Raw genomic sequence first — 14999 nt, forward strand, 5'->3', positions numbered from 1 at the left:
ATGCCACTGGAGGCGATCCGCTACTCGCGGGGCTCGCTGCAGATCCTCGATCAGCTCCTGCTGCCCCAACAGAGCCGCTACGAGGCGGTGGGCTCCGTGCGCCAAGCTTGGGAGGCCATCCGCGCCATGAAGGTGGGGGCGTGCGGCGGATAGGTGGGACCTGCATGGGGGGGTCTAACTCCTCCCGCCCCTGACACCCCCCACCGCTCCCCATCAGGTGCGCGGTGCCCCAGCCATCGCACTCGTGGGTTGCCTCAGCCTCGCCGTGGAGCTGCAGGCGGGCGCCGGGGGACCCGGACTTGCCGCACTCGTGGCCTTCGTGCGCGACGCGCTAAATTTCCTCGTCACTGCCCGACCCACGGCGGTCAACATGGCCCGCGCCGCCCGGGACTTGGCCGACGCCGCAGCCCTGGAGGCAGAGCAGGAGGGCGCCACGGTGGAGACGGTCCGGGAGAGGTAGGGGGACCCTGTGCCGGCACTGCCCTAAACGAAAGCTATTGACTCATCTTTTCTACACAGGGACCCCTTTTACAGAAGGAGAAACTGAGGCGCAGCACTTTTAAACCCTTGTCAAGGTCACACGGGAAGGCAGCCCACCCTCAGGTGCTTGCACCCAGTCACTTAACTGTGCCTCCCCTGAACTTGGTGCGGCCCTGTCTAACCTTTGGTGGCTGTTTAGAGTGCCTCCTCTTTCTTGTGGATTTTGCTTTTAAGAAATTTTGTTGACTGCCATGGCCCTGTCCTCTCTTTTTTCCCCACTCTCCGGCTCCACTCCTTAGCTTCCATGTTTCTTGCCCCCACCCCTCCATCTGGCTCCACCTTCAGGGCCTTTATATATGCACTTTCTGTAGTCAGGTATCCATAGAGCTAATGCTCTCCTGAATCAGTTTTAGGTTCTGCCTTACCCATTTCTCACATAATAAAGTACATCCCATGCTCTATCCTGACTGCTGCCTTTTTCTTCACTTAATTTGTTCATCATCTGCTTCTCCACTCGTGTCAGCTCCATAGGGGCAGAGATTTTTGTCTTGTTCACGGCTTTATCCCCCAACACCTGGCACACAGGAGGTAAATGCATGTCTTGCGCAAATGGAGTGACAGGTGGTAATGGCAGAGGGTCTTTGAGCAGGAGGGGTCCGGCAGAGCAGCCCTTGGCCAGGAGGAGTGGTCAGGCTGGGCTCTCATGCCTGGTGGCTGGTGCTGAAAGCCCCATGTTGGCCTCAGGGTAATCCGCTGTGCTGAGGACATGCTGGAGAAAGACCTCAGGGACAATTGGAGCATCGGGGACCTGGGAGCTCGCCACCTCCTGGACCGGGCAGCCCCTGGGGGCAGCAAGGTGACCGTACTGACTCACTGTAACACTGGTGCACTGGCCACTGCTGGCTATGGCACAGCACTGGGTGAGTGGGGATAGGGGAGGGCCCTTTACAGATGGAGAAAGAAAGTCAAACCACCACTTTATCCACCTGAAAAGATATGAACTTATTAGTTCTTATACAGAAACATTTAAGGGTTTGACTTCAAGTATGGTTGCATCCAAGTGTCAAATACATCAGAATGCATCTATCCCTGTCCCTCCCAACCTCCATGGTGGCATCATCCTCAGACGCCACAGGTTGGCAAGGGCACTGCCAGAATTAAGATCATAAGGAATAGGGCCTCCCTGGTGACACAGGGGTTAAAGACAGCTCTGTCAGGCTATCACCAACCACTGTAGCACAAGTTTGATTCCCTGGCCAGCCAGGGAGCTGACCCACATGGCACAGCAGACCTCTCCTGACTCACCCACCGCTCCTCTCAGTAGTGTATTTTAGTAGATTGCCTGTTCTGCTCCCCACTCTGTCTCTGGTGAATCCTTTAACCCCTACTCCTCTGGCCTACATCCCAGCTCTTGTATGCATAAATAAATAAATCTTTAAAAAAAAAAAAAAAGATAAGGAATGCCAGAGAACTCTCCTTATATTTTAGAGTCTTGAAGGGGGTCACCTGTCCATGCTGGATCAATCACTTGATAAGCCCAGCTTAGCTTTGTGGATTCCAAGAGGACTGAGTGGAAGGGAGTGCCCCCCCCAAGAAAGATTGGGGTAGCTATGACCAAAAAGGGGGGGATTGAGATAGGATTTTCCTGTCTGCCTAGATCCCACCCTAGTGCCTGGGGACTGAGGAAGACATTCCTTCTCTTTCACTCAATATATTTTTAAGCATCTACTGTGTGCCCCATTGTGCATGCATGAATGTATTCTATTTATTCAACATTTGTTAAGCATTTACTGTATGTCAGTCACAGTTCTAAGCACTGGGGATCCAGCAGTGAACAAAGTAGACAGAACATTAGCTCCTGGGAGAAAGAACAGGGAAGGAGCTAAAAGGGGAGGTTGCTACATGAAGTCAAGATGAGAGGAAGTGTTCTCTGTGAATACGTGTCCCAGACAAAGGGAACAGCCACTGCAAGGACTTAGGGATGGGACTGCCTGGTAAGCCTTTGGAGCCCCTAACCATTAAGCAGCCCTGCCCCTTTCCATCTCATCCTGGCTTTCTTCTGGTGGGCTGGGCCCGCAGGTGTGATCCGCTCTTTGCACAAGCTGGGCCGTCTGGAGCACGCCTTCTGCACAGAGACGCGGCCTTACAACCAGGGAGCCCGACTGACAGCCTTTGAGCTGGTCTATGAGCAGATTCCCGCCACCCTTATTGCCGACAGCATGGCGGCCGCTGCCATGGCCCACCGGGGTGTGTCAGGTCAGAGGGGGCTCGGGCAGGCAGGGCTGCTGGTGGCCAGGGCCAGGTCATGACACTCAAAATGACATCTCAACATCTCTCTTCCCAGCTGTCATAGTGGGAGCCGATCGTGTGGTTGCCAATGGTGACACAGCCAACAAGGTGGGCACCTACCAGCTGGCCATCTTAGCCAAGCACCATGGCATCCCCTTCTATGTGGCTGCCCCCAGCTCCTCATGTGACCTCCACTTAGACTCAGGCCGAGAGATTGTCATTGAAGAGCGCCCAGGACAGGAGCTGACCGATGTCCATGGGGTCAGGATTGCAGCACCTGGTAAGTGGTCCATGCACAGGGTATCACAGTGCCTGGGCACCTCCATTTAGGCACCCATTATAAGGGGCATTTTGGGGGGCTGTCAACCTTCTTGGGTATAGGAAGCTCCTTCAAGCTATTTCTTGGGAAGAAACATCTTGGAGGTCAGATCCAAGGTCAGAGTACAGTACACGAACTAATAAGATGGGAAATCTTGAGTGACTTGTTTTGCTACTGGTTTTCTCACCCAAAGTGGAAATAATGCTGCACAGCCAATGCCTATAAAGAGCACAGATAACTATCAGCTTCTCCACGCAGCCTGGCTGTGCAGTCCTGAGCAGGTGGCCCAAGTTCTCTGAACCCTCAGTACCCGAGTGTTCCTGTCTGTAGAATGAACTGTTGTTATGACCTACCTACCTCATAAACCTCAGAGCATTCAGCTTATTAACCCCCATTATATGCGGCGGAGTACCTGGCACTTAGTTAGTACTCATTAAATACTAATAATTATGATTGGAAACTATTTTTAAATATTTTATTTATTTTTGCGTAGAAGATCTTGGCTGTAGGCCAGAGGTGCAGGGAGGGTGAGAGGATTTACCAGAGGCAGAGTGGGGAGCAGAGTAGGCAGATTTACTGAAATATACTGCTGAGGGGAGCAGTGGGGAAGACAGGAGAGGTCTGCTGCGCCATGTGTGGGTCAGCTCCTGGTCATGGATTGAGCTCAGGCCATTGCGGCGATAGCGCTGAAACTCAACCCCTAGGCCACCAGGGAGGCCCATGATTGAAAACTTTTTATGAAAAGGACTAGTAAGAACCGAAGTCTGGGGGCCTCCCTGGTAACACAGGGATTAAAGTCTCAGCACTATCACTAGCCACTGCAGACTGAGTTCAATTCCCAGCTAGGGAAGCTACCCACATGGCTCTGCAGACCTCTCCTGTCTCGCCTGCTGCTCCCCTCAGCAGTGTATTTCAGTAGATCTGCCTGTTTTGCTCCCCACTCTGTCTCTGGTGAATCCTTTAACTCCTGCACCTCTGGCCTATATCCCAGTTCTTATATGCATAAATAAATAAAAGAAATCTTTAAAAAGACGAGAACAGAAGTCCTCTGGGGACTACCATCCCATATTCCAAGTACAGAGTCAGAGTAAAGATAATACTTACTACACAACAGAGCAAAAGGAAATCCTGATATTCTGTTGGTTTTAAGAGTGATTCCTGGGCCTCCCCGGTGGCACAGCGGTTGAGCCCTGGGTTGCGAAGCTGCCCGCAGCCTCTGCGGCGCCAGTTCGATCCCCGGCTGCTCCCCGGCCACCGGAGGAGGGTCCCACATGGCGGGCAGACCTCTCCTGCCGCCCGCTGCTCCCCTCAGCAGTGTACTTCGGTCCTTCTGCCTGCTCTGCTCCCCGCTCTGGCTCTGGTGAATTCTCTCACCCTCCCGCGCTTCTGACTGTACCCAATGCTTGTATAAACAAAAAAACAAACAAATAAATAAATAAAAACATGCCTCTTAAAAAAAAAAAAAAAAGAGTGATTCCTTATAGTTTATAAAAAAATAGACATGTTAATTCTGAAATATTTCTTTTTTTCAGTGGGGGTGTAGGAAGTCCTGCTTTCCTAGAGGCATAATTAGTGCTGGTCAAAATCCAAAAGATCATAGAAAGCAGAGTTGACAACCCACCCCACCCCCACACCCTGTAAAAAAAAAAAGTCTGGGGACAACAGAGTAACAAGGTTCAGAGACACAGGCCAGGTGTGGTCTGGCCCCTGGCACTCTGCTTCAGCCAAAGGTTCCAGGAAACCAGACCCCATCAGAAACAGTCTGTTTTCTATTTTCTCTAAGAGAAGCTTTACATTTTTGTACATGTGAATTCTCCCAAAATTTGACAACTGGCAGCCAATTAAGTGATCTTGAAAAACTGTGAGCCAGAGAAAACAGTTATAGGCCACCAGTTTGATGCCTTTCATCTAGGAGATTGTTTGTAATGTACAGTCTCATTAAGCAAATAATTTTGAGCACCTGACTGATGCTAGGTACTCGGGATACAAGAGTGAAAAAAGACAAAAGTCCCTACCCTGCTGAAGCTGACAGTCCAGTGGGGAGACCACAAGGTAAATAAGGAAATTATAGGGTATGTTAGAAGGGGTAAGGGTCATGGAGAAATAAATAAGGCAAGGAAGTTCCATGCCTGCAAGGAATTTAGACAGGATGATTTAGAGGAGGCTTCCCAGAGAAGGAGACATCTGAGCAAAGTCCTGAAGGAAATGAAACAATGAATCATATGCATATATGGGGGCAAATATCCAGGCAGAGGGCATAAGCCCTGCAAAGACCCAAGGAGCATTCTTTTTCTTTTTTTTTTCTTTAAGATTTATTTATTTATGCATAAAGAGCTGGGGTACAGGCCAGAGATGCGGGGGGGTGGGGATGGAATGAGAGGATTCACCAGAGACAGAGTGGGGATCAGAACAAGCAGATTGACTGAAGTACACTACTCAGGGGAGCAGCAGGTGAGTCAGGAGAAGTCTGCTACGCCATGTGGGTTGCTCCCTGGCTGGTCGGGATGGAACTTGTGCAGCAGAGGCTGCAGATTGCTTCATAGTGCGGTGCTTACCCCTTGCGCCACCAGGGAGGCCCTCAAGGAGAATTCTTAGAGGTTCTTTTTTTCTTTCTTTTTTTTTTTAAGATTATTTATTTATTTATTTGTTTGTTTGTTTATTTATGCATACAAGAACTTGGGTGTAGGCCAGAGCTGCAGAGTGAGAGGTGGTGAGAGGATTCACCAGAGACAGAGTGGGGAGCAAAGCAGGTGGGTCTACTGAAATACACTGCTGAAGGGAGGAGTGAGTGAGACAGGAGAGGTCTGCTGGGCCATGTGGATCAGCCGGGGATTGATAGCATTGACACTTAACTCCTAGGCCACCAGGGAGGCCCCATTCTTAGAGGTTCTTGAAGAGACCATTGCAGCAGGCACATGTTCAAACTTTAGAGCTTGAACAACTGCAATCCAGGAATGGGAGGAAGTCTAAACTCATTTATTGAACACAGAAACCCATGCCTTTGTGCAATTTTGGGATGAGGAAAGATTCCCCACCCCCGGAACCACTATGGGAGAGACTGGTGGCAAGAACTTAAGAGCTTTCACCAGAGTAGCAGACCTTTCCTGTCTCACCTGCTGCTTCTCCTAGCAGTCTATTTCGATAAAACAGCCTTTTCTGTTCATCTGCCTCTGGTGAATCCTTTCACCCCTGCACCTCCAGCCTATACCTGATTATTCTCCACCACAGGTAACTCTAGGTGTTTCTTTGGGAAACTTACCCTTTCTTCTCTCTCTATGCACATTAATTCTATTAAAGTTCTTTACACTAAGAGTATGCTTGTCTTTATGCTCACAGATAGCCAGACCCCTTTAAAGCATGCAAGTGAGGGGATCCCATGGTCTCCCTCAGCTGTGCACTAAATAAAAAAAAAGAGAAAGAAAGAACTTTTACCACCCAAATATCTGTCTCTTTCCCCTGCAGGTATTGGGGTTTGGAACCCTGCCTTTGATGTCACCCCCCATGACCTCATCACCGGTGGCATCATCACGGAACTGGGTGTCTTTGCCCCTGAGGAGCTTCAGGCAGCCCTCAGCACCACCATCTCCTGAGACATGAATGGATCCCAGAAATAACCAGCCATGCTCCTAGGTTTTATAATAAACTTACTGAGTTATCTGCCCAAAAGTTGAGCTGCTTCCTGGAGCAGATCAGACAGGAACTTTTCATGGCTCTTAAGAGCCCAGCAGCTAAAACCAGGCTGCCCAAGGTCAAATCCTAGCCCCACGAGTTTTTCTACCCTGTACTCTTGACCTAGTTACTTCACCTTTTCAGGCATTGTTTCCTCACTTATCAAATGAACACTATACAGCCTCTTTGGTTGATGACTCTAGGGTGAAACCTAGGTGGAGGATTTTAAAGAGGACACAGAAGGCTCTATAATAAATAATAGTACCATACAGTATTTGTTAAAACTCAAAATTAATGCAAAAGAAAATCCACAATGAACGAACTATCAAGAGAGACTAGAATGGTCTCTAATGTGACCTGAAATGCTTCACCTCTGATATCCCAATGAAACTATTTACAATACCAGGTAGCTGGTCAACAGTAGTTTGATGATTTTCTTTTTTAATATTAACATGTTATTTTTTAAAAAAGGTTTATTTATACATACAAAAACTAGGATGGGGGGTGGAGAGGGGTGATTGGGAGAGTGTGAGAGGATTCACCAGAGACAGAGTGGGGAGCAGAACATATGGATTGACTGAAATACACTGCTGAGGGGAGCAGTGGGCATGTCAGGAGAGGTCTGCTGTGCCATGTGGGGTCAGGTCCCAGGCCAGGGATTGAACTCTGAACTCATGCTGCAGTGGCTGCGGGTTGCTTCATAGTGCTGAGACTTAACCCCTTGTGCCACCAGGGAGGGCCTAATATTAACATGTTGGGTTTTATTTTTTAAGATTTATTTATTAATGCATACAAGAGCTGGGCACAGGCCAGAGGTGTGGGGGGTGAGAGGATTCACCAGAGACAGAGTGGGGAACAGAACAGGCTGACTGACTGAAATACACTGCTGTGGGGAGCAGCAGGCGAGACAGGAGAGATCCACTTTTCCATGTGGGTTGCTCTTTGGCGGGCCTGGGATCAAACTCATGCTGGAGAGGCTTCAAATTGTTTCATAGTGTGGTGCTTAGCCCCATGCGCCACCAGGGAGGCCCTAACATGATATTTTTAAGTGTTGGAAATGCTGCTTACCTTCATTACTGAAGGCTTGGGGACTCCTTAAATTTGCGCAAGGGAGCCTCACTTGGTCCCTAGTCCTAGTCTGAATTTTTTGTCTAAAAAGGAGCGTAACATAGTATGATTTTTGTTGTTGCTGTTACAGAACAAGCACCCGGTAAGTGTTAATCGGTATACCCTTGGAAATGTTTGCGAAAGGCCGTCCATCACTTTTGTGCGGAATGGTTCTTTAACTCTATGTCCCGTTGTATCCCGTGAGCCTTTGCGCCCCCCGCCCCCCCTCCTATATCCCGTCTGGTCTGTGCGTTTTCCGGCTGCGACTACGCGACGCCGCGCCTCTCAGCCTGCGCGTCATCATGGCGCAGGGACAGCGCAAGTTTCAGGCGCGGAAACCTGCGAAGAGTAAGGCGGTCGCTACGGCTTCGGAGCGGGGCCGGGGCCCGAGGAAGGGCGGTGAGTAGTGGTCAGGAGGCTGGGAGTCGAAGTGGGCCCCGGGCTCCCCAGCCACTTGCGAACGTGTTTCTTCCCAGGTCGTGTTATCGCCCCGAAGAAGGCTCGCGTTGTGCAGCAGCAGAAGCTCAAAAAGGTAAGTTGGAGGCGTGCGAGTGGCCAGGGATCGCGCCTGGAGGTCAGCGGTGGGTAGAGTAACGGCAGGGATAGAGCCTGGGGGCCTGGCTTGGAGCCTGGAGAACCCCCAGCTTTGTGAGCAACAGTTCCGCCCTTGTGTGGTGGGTACAGGAACACCGCGCACCGTTCAACCTGCCGTCAGTAAGCAAGGCCTAGCTCTCTAAAATTGTCCAGCCAGGTTAGCTGCTTTCCTGTACCCCTCCTCGATAGAACTCGGGAGGGGAGGTGGCATGGGAAAGTTGAAAACCCCAGTTTTGCTAGAAGGCAGTGCCAGGGACAAGTCTTACTTTTTTCAGTAACTGGTATTTCTTCATCCTGCACATCTTAATTCCTGCGTTCGAGGTGGTAGAGCCTTTCTCCTAGTTTTGCAAGGATTAAGTGTCTCAGGGCACATGTAGAATGCCGAGAACTGCACGGGACCCAGATCTCAGGCCAACCCACGCGAATGCTGTTAGGTACACACAGTTACCAAGGAGGGCTTAGAAGGGAGTGAAGGCTGGTGGTGGCTGCCCAGTCCGTTTCCCAGGAGCCCTGGGGGTCGGGTGGGTCTCAGGACTGGACCAGAGTGGAGTGAGGGCCACTCTGAATCTTGATTTCTGGGCCCTTAGCTGTGTTGGGTTGGTGCATCCTATAAATAAGGTACAAAGATATGAAACTAGTTTTGGTGGAGTCAGATCTGAGTTCAAGCTGTACTCTGTATACTAACTTGCTCTGTGATCTTGATCAAATTGGCTAGTGTACCCTGAGTCTTGCTTTTCCCAGACCTGGGTACTCAGTGACCTGCCGACCTACATGGCAGGGGAGAGGGAGAGTTGAAAGTATATCCCAAACCCAGCATGTCCAAAACCAACCCTCAGTCCCTTGGACTGTAGAGGAAGACTGTCCTTCCAGGTATTTGAGTTTATCCTTAATTCCTCCCTTTCTTTCGCATCTTGATGGAATCCCATCCTTTTTACCTTTAGGATTGATCTTGTATCCTCCTATTTCCATCTTCTAGATCCCCCACCACCACCTGGTCCCATGTTATCATCTCTTGCCTGGACCACCACCCTGGTTTCCAACCTCCTCCTCTCAATAGCCATTTGGCACCTGTGAACACCTAAGTCAAGTCCTGTCTTCCCTCTATGCATAATCTAACCCTTTTTGGCTCCCACCTTTTTCAGGAAAAGGCCAAGTCCTCACCAGCCCACAAGGCCCTGCACACTCTGTCCCTAACACCTCCCTGCCCTCACCTCCTTCCTTCTCCCTATTGCTCACTGACACTTACTCACTCCTTGTCCCACCTCAGAAATTTACACTGGCTATTTTCTCTGCCAGAATCTTTACAGAACTTCACATGGCTCTCTCCCTCCAAGTCAAATCTGACGGCAAAGGTTGCTTCTAAGTAGCCCCAACCCTTCATTCCTTATGCCTTGGTTTCTTTTCTCCATAGCAGCACTTAGTCTTCACCATCATTTGACGGTTATAACATAACACCTTACTGATATTTATGTTATCCCACACGCTGAATGTCAGCTCTGTGAGTCATGTCTTTTGTGGTCTTGTGTCCCCTGGCCTAGGCACATGGTGACATCATGGTAGCTATGGTCGCTAGACTTAGGGCAATAGAGAGGTTTGGGAGATATGATTAAGCCACCAGTTTGGAACCCAAACACACTTGGTTCTGAGCCTGCCTTCACTTGCTCACATCACCACTTGCTAAGTGGAGACAGCCTAGGGCAGGAGGGGCTGCAAGCTCCCTTCACTGACATGGTAGGGAACCCCAGGCAGTTTTTCTTCCCTGTCTCTTCAGTGTCCCTAAAGGGGTAAGCAAAAGTATAGAAACTGAGGTCCAGAGATGAGAAGAGGGGTTTTTGCATAATGCCCAAAAAAAGTAAAGGGCAAAAGCAGTACTTAAGCCCCAGCTGCCAGACTCTGGTAAGGTGATGTCTGGGGGAGTTGCTAATCCACCACTGTGAGTTGGGGCAGAAGTGGGCAACAGATCAGCCCACCCTCCCTTCACCCCACTCCCAGGCTGATTGCCTTCTGTGTGCCCCTTCAGAACCTTGAGGTCGGGATCCGGAAGAAGATTGAGCACGACATGGTGATGAAAGCCAGCACCAGCCTTCCCAAGAAGCTGGCGCTGCTGAAGGCACCCGCCAAGAAGGGAGGGGCCACTGCCTCCAAGGCCCCTTCCTAAGGATACTGGCTTCCATGACAGCGACCACTGGCACAACCCCTACCTTCGGCTCACACCTGTGCAGGGTCCCCTCAAGTAGCATCATGAGGAGGAGGTGCCCTGTCCAAAGCCCCTGACTGTACCTGGAACTTAAGTGGGGGTTCAGACCATCAGCCAATGATAACACATCCCTGGGGTACAGGTCAGTCTCCCAGGCTACTGAAACTTAGCAAAGGCCAGAAGGATATTATCACCAACTCCTGTACCCCCACCTTTCCCCAGGACTCAATAAATCTAGGTTTGTCCTTCCTCCGGCAGTCACCATGCTCCTACAAGCAGGCCAGGGTGTTAACGCATCCTGGTCAGCACCATCAGATTCCAGGGGACAGCCAGGGAAGGAGGGCTGCGCTTCTGTGCCTTCAGCCTGGGAGCTGGCGGAGTCTCTTTCTCCAACCTGCTCCATTACCTGCATACTCTCCAGACATATCCACGTCATCACCTTTGCTGGGGAGGGGACAAGCCAGCCAGCAGCTGCTCATCTGTAGGGTCGTTGCTAACACCACCTCATGGGGTCACAGTGCCACTTCAGGGTATAAAAAGCCTTGATAACTAGTATTTCGGTAGCACATCTGTGACCCAGGAACTGTTCCTGAGAACTTCCCACCCATCACCTTGACCTTGGGATGCCCAAGTTGGGTCATCTGGAACCAGGACTTGAAACTGCTATTGATAGGGTCCTGGCTTCCACTCTCAGTTCACCAATGCCACCTCTCAACGAAGATTCTCTCCTGGTCTCACCCAGCCCCCCAAATCTTAGGACAGTGCCTGTGAAACCAGCCGGGAGCCCTGACCTATTGGTCAGCCTTCCCTCCCTCTTGGGAGACAAGGCTGGTCACAGCACAGGGACCAGGGGGCTGCAGTCCTGCTGAGGCTGAGCAGTGGTGTTGAGCAAAGGTGGCAGGATCTGTGTGCAATGGGCTGCACCCCCTGAGGTGGATGACTGGTCCCTGGGCAGCCCCCCTTCCTGGCCAGATTCAGCCCCTCAGGTATACTTTCTTGGTCCCCACGTATGGGCATTCACAATGCTGGAACTACCAACTTTTTTTTAAATAAAGATTGATTTATGCGTACAAGAACTGAGGTACAGGCCAGAGGTGCAGGGGGAAGAAAGGATACACCAGAGAGAGTGGGGAGCAGAACAGGCAGATCGACTGAAATACACTGCTGAGGGGAGCAGCAGGTGAGACAGGAGAGGTCTGCACTATGTGGGTAGCTCCCTGGCCAACACAGGGATTGGACTTGTATTGCAGAGGCTGTGGATAGCTTCACAGCACTGTGCTTAACCCCTTGCACCACCAGGGAGGCCCAGGAACTACCAACCTGTTTAAAAAAAAAAAAAAAGGGACAACTTCCATGGGAAACAAATCTGGCAGCTCTTTGAGTTCAATGTGGAGTGGCCGTAGCACCTTCCATACCATACTGAGACAGTCCCCGCGAGACCTGAAGAGACTGCAGCAGCAGGCACACGTGTCCATTTGTGGCAGAGTGGGTAAACAAGATGTGGTCTGTTCTTAACCTGGGATTATTATTTAATCATAAAAAGGAATGAGTCACTGGTATGTGCCACAGCACAGGAACTTAGAAAACATACTGAAGGAAACCAGACACTGGAGGCCACATCCTGCGTTGTCGCATGGAGATGAAAGCGACACAACACATCAGAGACGGGAGCAGGTTGCAGGGGACAGGCAGGGAAATGCAGCTAATGGACACGGGGTCATCTCTCGGAGCTGATGAAAATGTTTTGGAACTAGGGGTAGGTGGTTGCAAAACACTGAATATGCTAAATGCCACAGCAATGTACACTTAAATGGCTTTTTTTTAACATTTATGTATTTATTTATTTGATGTAGGCCATAGGTGTGGGGGGGGGTGAGAGACTTCACCAGAGTGGGGAGCAAAACATCTACTGAAATCCACTGCTGAGGGGAGCACCGGGCGAGACAGGAGAGGTCTGTTGCGCCATGTGGGCTAACTCCCTGGCCAGGGATCAAACTCATGCCACAATGGCTAACAATAGCTTGATAGTCCTGAAACTTTAACCGCTGTGCCATCAGGGTGGCCCCTAATTTTTTTTTTAAGATTATTTATACAAGCACTGGGTACAGTCAGAAGCGCGGGAGGGTGAGAGAATTCACCAGAGCCAGAGCAGGGAGCAGAGCAGGCAGAAGGACCGAAGTACACTGCTGAGGGGAGCAGCGGGCGGCAGGAGAGGTCTGCGCGCCATGCGGGACCCTCCTCTGGTGGCTGGGGAGCAGCTGGGGATCGAACCGGCGCCGCAGAGGCTGCAGGCAGCTTCGCAACCCAGCGCTCAACCGCTGCGCCATCGGGGAGGCCCTAAAGATTTATTTATTTATACAAGAACTGGGGTACAGGTCAGGGGCACAGGAGAGTGAGCGAATTCACCAGAAAGAGTGGGGAACAGATCAGGCAGATAGACTGAAGACACTGCTGAGGGGAGCAGCAGGCGAGGCAGGAGAGGTCCGCCACGCCATGTGGGTTTCTCCCCGGCCAGCCAGGAATCAAACCCACACTGCAGAGGCTGCGGACAGATTCACAGCGCAGCACTTAACCCGCTGTACCACTCGGGAGGCCCGCCCTTAAATTTTTTTTAATGAGAGTTTTAGCCATTTAAAAGAAAAAAGAACTTTACACCAAAAAAATGATAACATCTCAAAAAATGGAATTGTGGCAGCAGGGTCTGCATTTGAAGGAAGACTTTGCAGTTTGGCGTTTTCCTGGTCCACCAGCTGGGTTCTGGGTTGGAGGCAAGCTAGAGCAGGTGCCTGAAGGATGAGATGCAGACCCAGGAGCTGTGTGGGACTGCAAGACCCTTAGATCTTTGGTGTACCCTGCCTTGAGCGCCACCTAGGGGACCTGAGTCCTCCTGCCACCTGTACCTCAGCAGCTTTTCCAAGAAGGCAGTGATTTCCACTCTGAACATAGCCATTTTGCACATTGATCATTTGGTTGGCAGGACAGGCCGACCTCTGGACTGGGAAGAGCTGAGAACTGACATTCTAGTGGAAAGCAGAAAACCCCAAGCTTACCCCTTGTTGCCCCCTCCTCTTCCCTGTCCTGCCTCCTGACTTTTGCAGCTGTAGTTCCCTGCCCCACACAGATGTCCTTTCAGGAAGCCTGCTTTGTCCCCTGCTCCCAGAAATGGCCACCCTGTGCCACACCATTTTTTTTTCTGTTCTGATTTGCTTTATTCACTGCCCTGTGTCCAGCACCTAGAACGCACAGTTGATGCTCCAGAAACAGGTGTCGAAGGAAGGAGTTGTATCTCCTAACTACAAGGAAAGTTTTGCACCTTATGAGTTCAGTTATGATCATTCAGTGCATGACTGCTACAGCACACCCTTCAGGTTATCTGATTCTGCATTGTAGTGATGTCTCTGAACTTTTTACAACTAGGAAAACTGCAAGCAACTGATAGTAATGCAAATTCCTCTTACCTGTAGACATACAATTCTATCCATCCAGCAGAGGTCCCACTGCCAACCAGTCCTCCCCTGTGGAAAAACCAATTTACCTCCTTTTGCACATTTACTCCAAGTCTGATCAGTAAAAATGCCTGGTTTTCAACCTTGTTCTCACAAGTTCAATAAAAGTTTTAACCCATGTTCATCTTTACATGTCTGTGAGAGTTGTAAGTCACCGTGTTTTTGAAAAGTGTCTTATAACTTTCCTACCTGGAATCAGAAGCGGAAGGCTGGGACAAGGTGAGCTGTGGGTACCATTAGGCACCTCCCCCAGCCACCAGGAGGCGCCTCAAACCCAGCCAAGTCACCCAATGGCTGAGGCTCCTGTAAACTGGCTTCCTTTGTCCCTCTGACACCCTGTCTCCTGAGGTAGAGCCCAGGGGCTAGTAAAGGCTTTCTGGCACAACGTTTGGGGGTAGTTTGGAATGTCAGCCCACCAGTTTTCCCGTCTGATTCCCAAGCAGCTTCACAACACCCCTCAGTGCACACATTTCCCACAAGTCTTTCATGGGTGCTGGAAAGAGCCACAGACTGAACTTCCATGCCAGTTTCTTCCTCCTCCCAGTTGTGTGACATTCACCGAGTCCCTTCACCTCTTGCAGGCTCTTTTCCCACATCTGTTAAATGAGGATCCTAATAGCTCTCAGAGTGAATTCTGGAGCTTAAAGGCTGTGGGACTCAAATATGATTGAGTTGCCCTTGTATCCTGGGGGTAGGGGGTGACCGAAGCCTTGCCATACAGCTTCTTCTCTGCCTGTCCTCCCACCCCTCTCCACCAGGGCCAGGGCAGTCTCTGAATGTGATTTTTCAGACACAATTATCCCTGTTCAAGCCTTTTCCTCTCTGACTTCCACCTTCC

At 50.5% G+C, this 14999-nt stretch overlaps 2 protein-coding genes across 2 annotated transcripts; both read left to right on the forward strand.

Annotated features, from left to right (window-relative positions):
- On the forward strand, window positions 1-6688 carry MRI1 (methylthioribose-1-phosphate isomerase 1; the record flags this gene model as incomplete). The annotated part of the gene is made up of 6 exons (XM_084249576.1): window positions 1-132; window positions 218-456; window positions 1225-1400; window positions 2560-2736; window positions 2825-3049; window positions 6551-6688. The coding sequence occupies 6 exons, from the start codon at window positions 1-3 to the stop codon at window positions 6676-6678; spliced, it is 1077 nt and encodes a 358-aa protein (XP_084105702.1). The 3' UTR covers window positions 6679-6688.
- Window positions 6689-8166: 1478 nt separating this feature from the next.
- On the forward strand, window positions 8167-10616 carry LOC311181326 (leydig cell tumor 10 kDa protein homolog; the record flags this gene model as incomplete). The annotated part of the gene is made up of 3 exons (XM_084249695.1): window positions 8167-8263; window positions 8341-8396; window positions 10479-10616. 3 exons carry the CDS (start codon window positions 8167-8169, stop codon window positions 10614-10616), a joined length of 291 nt encoding a protein of 96 aa, XP_084105821.1.
- Between the last annotated feature and the right edge of the window lie 4383 nt (window positions 10617-14999).

Source organism: Talpa europaea (assembly GCF_964194135.1).
Source record: "Talpa europaea genome assembly, chromosome: 12".
NCBI classification, from domain to species: domain Eukaryota; kingdom Metazoa; phylum Chordata; class Mammalia; order Eulipotyphla; family Talpidae; genus Talpa; species Talpa europaea.